The 13,101-nt window shown below is 39.8% G+C and overlaps 1 protein-coding gene across 4 annotated transcripts; it reads right to left on the bottom strand.

The window, feature by feature from the left end:
• Positions 1-610: 610 nt before the first annotated feature.
• BMP4 (bone morphogenetic protein 4) lies at positions 611-11,863 on the bottom strand. 4 transcript variants are annotated; one of them, XM_072116138.1, is made up of 3 exons: positions 11,735-11,863; positions 5,249-5,622; positions 611-3,315 (listed from the first exon to the last, which is right to left on the bottom strand). In XM_072116138.1, the coding sequence occupies exons 2-3, from the start codon at positions 5,613-5,615 to the stop codon at positions 2,474-2,476; spliced, it is 1,209 nt and encodes a 402-aa protein (XP_071972239.1). In that variant the 5' UTR covers positions 5,616-5,622; positions 11,735-11,863; the 3' UTR covers positions 611-2,473. The 4 variants fall into 4 exon arrangements, with proteins under 4 accessions (XP_071972239.1, XP_071972237.1, XP_071972238.1 ...); XM_072116136.1 differs by lacking the exon at positions 11,735-11,863 and adding an exon at positions 6,358-6,704; XM_072116137.1 differs by lacking the exon at positions 11,735-11,863 and adding an exon at positions 6,354-6,690.
• Positions 11,864-13,101: the final 1,238 nt, after the last annotated feature.

Raw genomic sequence — 13,101 nt, 5'->3', positions numbered from 1 at the left:
CTGACAATTCATTTTCAGTTGTGGTAGCTCTGAAATGACATGGAAAATTCATTTAGGTCAGGTTTACACAGTGCAGCATTTTGTTAAAGCACAGCATTTAAAGTTAGTATTGGATCAATATAAGAAATAGACGACAATATTTTAGAAAAATCTGGTTGTCAAAGGGAACAAATCTAGAACCATAATAAATGTAAAATAGGAATACATTTTCCAGATTTTTGTTACTATTCATTAAAGATACCACTATTGTGTAAATAGAACTTCATAATTCCCTTCTAATTACTAAAGGGGAGGAGGTTCCTGTTAACGTAAAACCAAGAAGAGCTACCAGGATGGTACATGTAAAGCAAAATAAAGCCATAAATACTGAAGTAGAAAGGAACTTGTATGATTCTATTTTCAATGGTGTCAATTCCTCATCAAAGTGAGTGGGAGGTCTGTACATTATTTACATACACACATTAGGATCATTAGAGTGACAATGCTAAAAGGGCAAAACAAAACCCTGCAAATTTCATGCAGAATTCCTAGACCAAACATTTGCCTTGACAAACAAACAGCACTGTCCACTCATGAATGTAAACGAATAAAAGACAGGAGCCGCTGCAGCTCTTCTTGTATTCACTTTAATAAAGAATTCATTGCACAGGAAGGGTTTAGGTCAGGACTTTGTTCAGGAGACGCAGTCAGACAGTGGTGCATCAAATGCTGTTGTTCTTCTTGAGTTCCTATGTTGTAAGGTGTATTGACGCAAGGCAATGCACAAATGGGATCGTTGCAAGTCGCTACTGTCACTCACTCTGCAACTTTTGCTGTTGCACTTAGGAAGTTATCAAAAGTGACAAAGTTGCAGCAAGCTGTATTTTGCCATTATGTTGCAACAATGTGAATAAAAAAAGGAGGCACTGTTATACTAAAGTTATTCTAATTACGACCATTAACATGCATGAATAGCAGGAGATGGCATCATTTATCCTAGGAAAAAAATAAAACTACTATACTTTCCCCCAAAAAAGTGACCTCCAGTGGACTTTTGGCAGACCAAATTATACTGAACAAGAAGCAAAAAATTGGACATTTAAAAAATTTTCAATAATGGAATTGTCAATGCCAAGTATAACAAAAAACACGTTGTAACAAGGGGAGGTTTAGAATCTAAAAAGCATAGATCTGACCTTACAACCCTATTTACATTGACAGTACATAGTAAAAAGACTTTTTTTTTTGTAAATCAAACATCACAAAACAAATTAGTCCTCCGGGAAAACTAAGTTCAATCTCTTTTAAACAATTTATTTAAGCTCTGTACAATTAAAAAGGCCCTTTCTGAAGGGAGCTACAAAAGCAGCATGAAGTCTTGTTGCCTTAGCCTGAGGCTCTGATCTGGTCCCTCCACCTGCACTCTCCGGGAAGTTGTGGCTTGGCAAAGTTTCCACTGTTGAGTTTTTACTGGTTTTAACTAAGCCCCCTCCCTGCTACCCCCTTCACCATTTTCCCATTTGTAAGTACTACAGAGCTTTCAATAATTAAAAGACAAAGCTTAAGATATTTTACTGGTGATACTTGGATGCACGGACACGCACCTCTAGAATGACTGATTATTTCAATGTGAAGGAGAAAAATAAATACATTTATTTAAAAATATTACCAAAATATTATATATATTTATAGATTTTATTTAAAAAAATAAGATATCGCTGACTGTTTGCTGGTGAAGATGGAAAAACAGATGAACACATCTGCCATTTTAAATACAGTACTTGTCAAGTGTCTTTGCATTTTTTATGTGTTTGAACCTTCAAAAGACTTTTGGAAGCTTTGATGTTTTAAAAGAAATGATTTTGCACAATACTCTCTCACTACAGTCCACTCTAAGTTCTGCTCAATTTTTACAAAATAGTCACATGAATGGCTTTGAACCTGCAGTATACAGCAGGGCGATGGGAGGTGAACTATGCCTGGCATTAGCATAACAACTCAGGTGCTTCCGAGAGTCTTTTCAGATGAATTAAGTGGAAGAAAAAAAACAAGAAAAACATTTAACACAGGTTAGCGAGTGAAGCAGTAGCTGGGAATCAAAGCCCCACTGTGACCTCCAGACTGCTGTATGCCTTCAACTAATTTACATTCATTTAGAGAGATGGATTGAAGCCACACTGCCAATAAATATTAACACTATAAAAAGATATTTACGTATAGAAAAAAAAAATACTCTATTCCCATATAAATTCATCCTAATGTACATTTATAAACAGCTGTACAAAAAAGTAGCTTATGTTTTTTGTATTTTTTTTTTGTTGTTGAAAATAATGACTTATTTTATTTTTTTTTCTTTTAATATGTTGTTATAAATATATTTTGTCAAAATATATGATCATATTGTCAAAACAATTTTTGCACATAAAAGACATAAATAAGGTCAAGGTGAAAGTTTGAAGAAGTCCGTTTGATAACGAGCAGTCTGTTTTGGAGTTTAACGGCATCCGCACCCCTCTACCACCATCTCCTGATAGTTTTTAAGGACAACTTTGTCATACTCGTCCAAATACAGCATGGAAATGGCACTCAGTTCTGTGGGGACACAGCATGCTTTGGGAATGCTTGAGTTTACAGAGTTAACCAGAGTCTGTACAATGGCATGGTTGGTTGAGTTCAGGTGGTCAGCCAGTGGAAACGGGCAATCACCATGGCAGTAAAAAGCCTGATATCCAGGTGGTGCCACAATCCAATCATTCCAGCCAACGTCGCTGAAATCCACATACAGAGAATGCCTCCGGCAATTTTTGTTTTTTTTCCGGGCCCTCTGCTGCTTTGGACTTCTTTTAGACCTCCTGGTCAGTGCATGTCCCCTGCCATCATGGCTAAAAGTGATTAGAAGTGGCCTCATCTGTGACCAGTCTGCATTCTCTTGAGGTAATAACGATCGGCTAATCCTGACATGCTTCCCCTGATAAGTTTTAGTCTGGTTGAGATGAATGACCTCAACAGCAAGCCCATGGTTAATTCCCTTGTCTTGGGTCCACCTCATAATTGCCGGACTTACATCAAAACTTTCCCATCGAGTCACATTGTGATGGATTAGTCTGGTGTCCAGTAGCCTAGTAATCATCTGTCCATTAGTCGTCAGCGGCTTCATAACTTCATATATATTTATTCTGTGAAAGCCTTCCTCCCATGCTGGGCCATGTTCAATTTGTTCTCTATAAAGTCTTAGCTCAGCTGAAGAAATCACCTCATTCTCAGGAATGCTGCTGAGATTGAAGTAAAAGCGGACCCCGGTGTTTTCTGCTGTGCCTGGTATGTTCTCCAAATGTTCTAGCAAAACAACAAAAAAATGAAAGAGGAGAGTGAATACTTGTAGGATGCAGGTTAAGACAACAGATATCTATCTAGGCTTGTAGCTAGCATGGATTCAAGGACACATTGTTGCAGCTGAACCACTAGGATAAGAACACATCCACGTTTTTGGTAGATGTTTAGCCTTTTGTGGTGGAAAGACCACAAGACCTTCTAGTTCCATGTTCAAAATCACTTGGCAGCTGAGATCACATACAAGGTTTCTGAAGTGTATTGCTTGGGATATCCAACGATTTTGAAAACATAGAGCATGCCTTGTTGATCATATTACAGAAGAGGGAAAAGCAAATTCCAGCACAGTAATGATGCTGTGGATTAATAACTCAGATTTACTTTGGGAGAGAAACATCCGCTAGGAAACATTTGGGTCAGATTACAAGGCTTCATTGAACAAATCTTACAAACACACGGCTGTAGCGTTAAATACACTAAGTGTATTTTAAGTATTAAAACTAGTGGAAAAAACAGGGAGTTACGCCTTTGCCTTTGATGAGTGGAGATACATAAAGAAGCTTATAAATTGCTTAAATGGACCCGTGTTATAAATTTAACATAAATACGCATTTAGGTTTTTTTTCTTAATCTGTCCGGAGCAACTCAATGTGCTGTTTGTAAAAGTGTAGAACATGTAATCGACTTGTTTTCTGTAAATTCCCAAGAAATATATTATGACAACCTACACATTTTACAAGGAGATGTATCATTTTTATCATCCTAAAACCCCCTTGAGCAACGTTTGGCTCTCTCGTCATTGTACAAGTCCCAGGGGCCAGACTGTGACTCGTAGCTCCTAAGAAGTTGAGGAATAAGAGCTTTCCTACTTCTAGAAATAACATCCACATAAGTTCTATAACTGTACAAGTGCTGTGAATCTTTGCTCCTGTACTTTCTACTTTTACCATCGAATGAACACTCAACAATTCAGTTGCACCCATAATATAAAAAGCTTTAGTGGCTTAGAAGAACATAAGTGTATATACTTTGCATTTTTGAGAAACATTTAATTTTTCTCTTCTGGAGAGACAGGTGTTTTATTTTCTGTCCAGACTGCCTGGCACTACACGGGCCAACATACTTTGCAGTTCTGTGGAAAGAGCTTTTTGCAGGTGTTTGAAATGTAATACAGATTTTTTTTTTCTTTTTACGTAAAGGCACTATAGTGTTCTAGAAATAGCAGGGGCTGCTATGGACTCAGTGGAGACTTCTCCATTCTAAACACTTAATGTAATATTTAGAAGTTACATGGACAACAAAAGAGCGACCAGGAGAGCCTGTTCTGGGGGTCACAATCACACAAAATAACACATTTCCAATAAATAACAGGTTGAACTTGATTGACTCTTGGCCTTTTTTCCCCTGTAACTATGTAAGTAGAGTCCAATAAAAGATTAAGGCGAATCACTAAACACAAGGATACTTGTGGAGAAGCTCCATGGTTAATTTACAAAGTTAAATTAACACTACTGTGCAAATGCTTAATGGAAATTAAGGGGGATGGTCAGTAATTCTATACAATCAGAAGACAATGGAAGGTGTTACCAAGATGTTACATTAGAATAGGTAACAACATGAGAATATTATTGGAAGAAACAGACTTAGAAGAGCTATCTAAAAATTATATGAACTCAGGAAGCCAAGAAAATCAGAGTTAATGGGTACTGCTTAATTCTGTCATGTCAAGGGCTAGGAAAAGGTCAGTCAGGGGTAAAGAAGGCAGGACCTCTACAAATAAGAGGTAACAGGAGCATGCATAGACCCGATCATGGTCTTTTGGGTGCTCAGTTTACATTAGATTACAAGTTTAACAAAACTTGACATTTTCTAATCTTTTAGGAAATGGAAAAAATGATATTTGGGAAGGGCTGAGGGTTCTGAATTAAGTGACACTCACCTTCATGGTGAAAGCTCCTCACAGTATTGGCACGGCTGGTAGGTCTCTCAGGATATTCCAGGTTGATCTCCTGTAGCTCATCCTCTTCTTCTGCTGATTGTAATCGATACAAGTCCCGCATATATGCGGGCACCACCACTTCCTTACTGGGTTGTGGCCGCTTGCGGAGGCCAAACATCTGTAGCAGCGTTGCCTCGAAGTCCCGCAAGAGCTCATGGCTCTGAGCGGACCTCCTTCCACCCGCCTGGCCCTGAAGCTCAGCCACTTTCTTCTTTCCGGTCTCAGGGATCAGACTAGCATGGCTAGTGCCTCCTAGCAGGACTTGGCATAATAAAATGACCATCAGCATTCGGTTACCAGGAATCATGGTGTCTCTGGGGTGCAGAACACAATACATACAAAATAAATAGGAGGTCTGGAAATGGAAACTTCTAAATCAAATGGTAAAGACAAATATCAGAAGAAGAGCAGTCCTGCAGTACACAGTGTCCCAGGGCAGGAGGAGGGCTTCCTATCATGTCGTGGTCTAACTTGTTTACTGGCAAATAGCTCATTATCAGATAGCCACCATCCTGCTAATCTGTGTGCGTCTCTGGGACTATCAGCACAATTATCTCAAGCCTGGCTTCTGGCAGAACAAACAGCTAGTCCAGGCAGTGCAATCCAATCTCATTGTCTCTGCAGCAAATAAAACTCTATATATAGGTGTCGCTTACCAGTCAAAGAGCCAACAGCATTAGAAACCTGCACAGATGACAACATGCAGCATCGCCATGCACTTTCCAGCAATGATCCCTGCTGGAGCACCCGGAATTCCATGCCACCGGAAAAAGCTGGATTCTTTCTGTCAATGCAACCTCTCTTATCTGGGAAGCAGTGCACTCTCTGCCATCAACAGCTGATTGGGAGCATCCACCTTCTCCTCTCACTTACAACTGGCATCCTCTGCCAGGCTACTACTGCAACACATGACACTACAACTGCAGCTGACCATCAGGAGGGGGACAATGCCTGATGGAGGGGGCATAGAAGAAAGGTAGAGACGAGAATCCCCCCCAATCCCATCCCCTAAAAAAAAGAAATCAAAATATTAAAGTCTACTCACTGACAGAAAACAAGGCATAGAAAAACAGTCCATGATTCTTGACAGCCAATCCTGGACAAAGGTGTTGAGAAAGCTCAGGGGCTCGGAGTGCAGATCAGGATGATACTGGGAGAATGGAGCTGGCTCCTAAAATGAATATAATGAGACTCCGGCCAGACAGTCTGTTTTTCTTCCAGCCCCCCTCCGCGGTCACGTGCTCGCAGTCACTCCGGGAACCTGTCCATCAAGGCTGCCCCTCCAGCCCACCAGGCGTCCTATATAAGCAGACTCGGCCCCCTGCTCCCGTGAACTTGCTGCCTAGAGGTGGGGAGGAAGGAGCTGCTGCTGCCCTGCACAGGCACCGCGTCCTCCATCTATCCTCAGCCTCACTACTGGCACTCACCAGCCTGCGAAGGGTTAATAGCCCACATAAAAGGAGACAGGGAAGGAGACAGAAGCTCTCATTCACCTCAGCTATTAGCATTATAGTCTTCCCCAAGTAGTCCACATCCCTGCCATTCTTACACAAATGTCTCCACCACACCCTAATGGCAGGACCCCCAGCCGGGGACTCACACAATGTACTGCCACAGGCACAGCACTAAACCTTATACATTACAGGTACTTCACATCTACGCGGGAAAGAGGTCACATATATACAGTATACACCAACCACATGCAATGGATGCTATTGGACTGTCACAGACATTATTGCCTCATGATTTTAGTCATATATATATATATATATATATATATATATATATATATATATATATATATAGCTGTGTAAATCACTTATTATATTCTAGTATCCTACACATACTTCTTAGTGTCATACAGATATAACATGTTATCAATAGGAGCTGATAATATCACCCAGAACATAGAATGTGCCCTCCATAACATTCCTTATCTATTCATTCTATGGGGAGTTTCCAGCTCTTTAATGTGGGAGGCAGCACAGCACAAGTTGACTGAAAATCTGGCATCCAGGGTTAGTGGGGCCAGTCTAGAGATATAGCCATTTGTTACATCACAAGTCCATCCTGTGGCTTGTACTTTGCAATAAGCTTTCCCATTACAATTCACTCATTTCTCACCTTGCACCGTCCTCTCACCTCTACTCTAAAGAGTCAGTGGCACCCATCGCTCTTTATTCCCACACCGCCATCTCCTCAAGTTCAGGAAAGTCACCCAGAGCATTAGCAGTTTCAGATTCTTCAGCTATCTAAAATATATCTGGGAAGAGCTAGCCATAGACTATCTGCACATGAACAAGTCCAAAATACGCCAGTTTCTGGTGCAGGTTGTAGCGCAATTCTACATGAGGGAGGACCTGGCGTAGAATTAATATAGCCAGAGCCTCCGATCATGTCTGGAGCAATGTGCGGAGCAAGAGGAACATCACGGACCAGTACATGGTGCCCCAGATCTTGTTAAATTCCTCTCTATGAGTGACCCATGAAAGACGGTTGCTGACTTGCTATGCTTTTTAGAGGAGTGCAGCCGTGTGCCATACAGCCTAAATTACACCCCACATTACAAATACTTAACAATAGTGAGCACTCAGGTGTTCTGACTACAACATAAAAAGATCAGGCATTGAAATTCAACATGCCTAATCCGTTCCCCCTAAATGATCTGTTGGGGAAGACTCAAATGGAAGCTACACAGAGTCATACACACAGAACACTAATGCTGTGTGGGGAATGCCCCTAGTTAAAAGGTTAGGCTGCTAGAATAAGTGCAAATAATGTCATATTTAGCTAAACTTATATTCCGGTTTACACAAGTGCTGGCCCAGTAAAGGCATTTGGCACATTATGACTCGGGTACAATTATGCTAAACCCAATAAACAGGGATGACTGTTAATGTTGTGTATATAATGGCAGAGCTTTTACACTATCAGTTATACTGCAAATACACAGGTTTAACTTATATTTTAATTTTTCTGGAAAGAGGAAATACTATGGAGTCCAATTTTTTATGTAATCCATGTATAAACACTACTTACACATGGGGCTTTCCTAAATCCATGGGGAGGATTTATCAAATTGTTGGTGAATAGATCAGTAAAGAGTTAGACTAACAGTCTTATTCTGCAACATATGAGGGAAATTTACTCATGCGCCGCCATGCCCCCCACATTGCGGAAGATACGTCAAGGGGCTTAGACCTACGAGTAGAAGCAACTAGCGTAGAAGCACTGATAAATGTCCCCCACAAATCATGCGTCTACTTTAGACCAGCTATTAGTTGGTCTAGTTTACGACTGATGGAGAAGCTCTGTTAACACCCCCAGAGCCCCTCTGACTCATTAGCATAATTATAAGAGTTGATTTTAGAAGGAAGGAGGCCATGGATAACAAATAAAAGAAGATTACCACAGTCACAGGCATTTCAGGGGCAAATTACTTTAAATATCTCCCCAATGTACAGAAAGGAAAGCATTCAAACCTATGGCAGGTTTTGGCAGGTTCATATACTAAAATGTACATATTTCTATGATTTAGCAAATTTATAGTACTTGTATTTCTAGGACTACAGCTGAACTACAATTACCAAAAGAAATGGTATTTTTAGGTACTCTCCATATATATTATATTTCTACCCAGCACACTAGATTAGAGATTCCATCACTGGGAACCTAGCCTAAATCTTAACAGGAGAACTGGTACATTTTTCTCATCCAATATTTATGTGTATAGAATACAGCACACACATAAGCAATGGACCCACCTGGAGCAAAAAGGATTTGAGTGCATTCCTTGTTAATCACTACTATATAGATAACACATACTAATAACTAGTAGTACATAAACCTATAGATGACTAAATAATCCTATAGGTTGGGTGAGTGACCATTCTCTGGCTTTATATACGCACAAAATCTGTTTTTTGCACTACACTACCATTTGATTTCATACATTATGAACCAAACAAACCTTGAGAATACTATAGCTACACTGATGCAGAAGCATATCTTGCTTATTCCCTGAGCTGAGTGGTTTTGCTGAAAAAACAATTATAACATTCAGGACCTTGGAAAAGCTGGGTGCTGCTGGCATACATAAACACATTATACATGGAGCTCCTGAACTGTCCAGACAGGATTAATCAACCTTAGCTGGATCACTCAAACACATCAGCTGGGGGATGATGCAGCGATTGCTTACTTCTGCCTGTCAGGCACAAAACAGTGATTACTGTTGAGCAGTGCATAGTAAAAGGAGAACCAGCCACAGGAGGACAGAGCTTGATTATCATAATTTTATGATTATTTTGTCAGCAAAACCACTCATGAATTAAACAAGATATGTTGCAACACAGAAAAATTCTTGCACGGCTAACTTTGCAAGGCGAGTGCAAAGGTCACAAATTTAGGTGCAAATATATCAAATGTGCAAAGAAAAGATGCAAAAAATGACTCAAAAAACAACACCTTGGGATCATTGTCCTGTTGCATGCCCATGTTGAAAAGATGGACTGTGCCCATTCTTCAATGTTAAAATGGCTTGCATAGGTATTTAAGTAGTCGGTGCGCACAAATTGTGTCACAAGCGACCCTTTGTGTGGCGCAGCGGCGCTGACTTCCATGCGACACAATTTAGGGGGCATGACTGAGCGCAGGATTTAACTTTCAAATTATTTCAGGTGCACAATCTTAGTGTATCGCGGCACAGTGCATTATACACGGACAATGCACGGACAACGGTGACTGCGGAAGTAAATGTGCCCCAATGACTGCAAAGGAAAGTCTTTTGGTTTGTTCAAATGATAACTAAATCCATGCTGCCATGTTCATTTTAGAGAAACGAGATCTTCTTGTGCCATTTCTACCAAATATGAACATGAACTTGAACATTTACATGGTAACTGAGGCCCTCAGAGTCTGAGATGTAGCTTATTGTTTTGCAGTATTTCTGAGCATTGCATGGTCTGACCTTGAGTTTTTTGGAATGTCCACAGGTTAGTTTTCTGGGATGATTATATTTTTTTTTATTTGAAAATGATGCCCACACCTAAATGCTCCAGACCAACAAACTGGCATCTACCAACCCTCAACCCATCTAACTCCTATGGAAGCAGTTTGGGAATACCTTATTTTTCACACACTAAGAATAAATGATGACGTGGTAGAATTTGTTCTGTGTTCTTCATCTAAGGTTGTATTTTTTGAATTTTTTATATATTTTATATATTCAATATATTTAATAAAGGATCACATGTTTTTATTATCTCCTGATTTGTAAAACAATGAAAATCAAAGAGGGTGTCCTTTCTTTTTCTTGTGCCAATTACATAGCACTCAAATGTTCTCCAGAGCTCCAAGGACAGAGTTTTGGGTTTTAGTGTACCTCACAACAGAGCAACTCTTTATATAGTAGTAATAAGAACTTTTATAGAGAAACTTATATGTTTGGCCATCTTCACCCCACCTCTCCCATATTACTGTAAGAGCAAAATATATAATTTTTTGATGGCAAAATGCTTAGGTGGACACTTGAAACAAGGAGAAAAGTGATGCATCCCAAGTTGTGTTCAGTGACAAATTCTATGATGTATACCGAGGCTTCCAGTCTCAGTGACGTGCCTCTGCATGGTGTGGGTAGGAATTAGACCAAAGAAAACAACCTATTGGGACATTTCGTCATCTTACAGCAATAATAGTCTATCATCTGGATTTGTGTATGATCACCAAGGCAACCTAATATATACAAAACACAAATGGAAAAAAAAAGGAAGACTCTTCAAAGACGAGTGCAACAAAACACTGACAAGTACAACACAACCTCACAATGCTAAATATTTCTGTAGAGAAATGAGCTGCATCTAATGGATGCTGTAAACATATTTTTACCCTTTAAACGAATTTGCAGAAGTTGACTTCAACGTAAAATGTTCCTCACCCAACATGTAACTCTAATGAAACAACTGGAGAATATAAAACAACCGTTTCCATAAAACAAGAAGCTTGGATAGAAAAAATTGCTAATTTTCCCTCATTTAACAGGGACAGGAGTGTTTCCTGCATGGAAGAATTCAAACCAGACACATCATGATTAGCAAACATGCAACAGGAGAACCTCAATGTGTGCACTAAAACTGATTTATAGGCCTGTGGGAGAGCTGAAATCTTACACTGGATGCTTAGCTAAGAACATCAAAAACACACACACGCTTCCTCTGAGTAATTAAGGACATTTCTGAGAGCAGACGGAAGTTTCCAAATCCAAGCAAATACGTAAAAACAGATCACAAGTAAAGCAATGCACTCATTAAAACAAAGGAGGGGGGGTTGAATACCTGTCCATAAAATTAGGGCATAGGCAAGCTGTCAGTCACTTACCATCCAACCCCCTCCCCTATTTATAAATCATTCTGCTACACAAACACTTACCCCACGTCCAGAAAATGTCAAATTGGGTGACATGCTCCATTCAAGGTGGGGGAGGGCAAGCAGAACAGACTGGCAAGGAAGTGCATTTTAATCCCAACTCATAGCAAGTCAGACTGTGCAAAGCAGAATGTTACAGTGTAGCAACCTTTGGCTCCAACCTTCTATTAGCCCAACCCACTAGCCTGCCCATTGACTGACATCACCAAGGAGCATTAACCTGGTCCTCAGATGTACCAGGGTCTGCTCCAGCTGTCTGGATGTCATATCTCTGCCAGTCTCCGAGGTAGAGGAGCCTTATCTTAACAAATTTATTTAGGAAGAAATTCTGGAAAGTTGTTCAAAATGTGCAGGTGCTACACTACATGAATAGATTGTACTTTTCTGATTTACTTTACAGAAGATGTCATAGCGGTGACTGTAGTGGAGTACAATGAAAGGCAGCTAGAAGGTTGTTCAATCCTTTCTTCAACAAGGTGTCTAAGGCTACAAATTTAAAACAAAAAAGAGATTCTATAGTACTATTAGCCCATGGGTTAAAACTGGAAAAATGTGCTAGTGTAGCTGGATTCAGGTTTACATGCTATATATGCCAGATCAAAGCTTTAACTGCAATGTGTGTAGATAAGGGCATTGAGTTTACTTTGACCAGGTTTCCAAAGCTGTAGTCATCAGGGTCGTCCCTATACATAATGTATAAAGTGATACATGTACTAGCGGAATGACATAGAGATGACAAGTAACAGGTGCCTTATAAACCAGGATTATCATAAGTATAGGATCTGGCTGCAGAAACCCTCTGAGATCAATCCAGCATTCAGGAACAGAAGGAATTGGGTTATCTTGATAGAATACATTTCCATTAAGGGGGGGGGGGTATAAATATTTACTCACGGCACACTGTCTTATAATTTATTCAGGGGTTTTAGTATATATTGACATTAGGGTTATTGTGTATTTTTGATGTATGGAGGTATATTTTATTTAGGTGCACAGTGTTATCTGGGAACACTATACAGGCAGTCTCTAACTTAAGTATACTCAACTTACAGACAACTCCAACAAACGGCATCTCTGCTCACTCTGTCCCCTGGTGAAGCTCTCTGATATCTGGTAATTTACTGTACTTTAGCCCAAGGCTTCAATGATCAACTGTAAGAGTTATCAAAGGTGTCTTCAATGAAGCTTTATTGTTAATGCTTGTTCCGATGACAACTGAAAATATGGAAGATCCTATACACTACACACTGGGACCTATAAATGTCCTAGCAGCCTCTTTCTATTAGATAACTTTGTGTTAACATACCCTAAAAGATATAATACTAGAGTCTCTTATAAGGTTTTCAATTTACAAGGTAACTCCCAGCCAC

This window comes from Engystomops pustulosus, chromosome 7, assembly GCF_040894005.1.
Source record: "Engystomops pustulosus chromosome 7, aEngPut4.maternal, whole genome shotgun sequence".
Classification (NCBI taxonomy): Eukaryota; Metazoa; Chordata; class Amphibia; order Anura; family Leptodactylidae; genus Engystomops; species Engystomops pustulosus.
The sequence above is the reverse complement of the archived record's forward strand: the minus strand, read 5'-3'. Positions and strand labels throughout refer to the sequence as shown.

What these genes read in the sequence shown, in the direction of transcription:
- BMP4 (XM_072116136.1), bottom strand. Translation starts at nt 6,386, where the DNA reads ATGGACTGTTTTTCTATGCCTTGTTTTCT. An exon ending in TTTTCTATGCCTTGTTTTCT is followed by an intron (nt 5,623 to 6,357) that starts GTCAGTGAGTAG and finishes TCTGCACCCCAG; the next exon opens with AGACACCATGATTCCTGGTA. An exon ending in GAGGAGCTTTCACCATGAAG is followed by an intron (nt 3,316 to 5,248) that starts GTGAGTGTCACT and finishes TTGTTTTGCTAG; the next exon opens with AACATTTGGAGAACATACCA.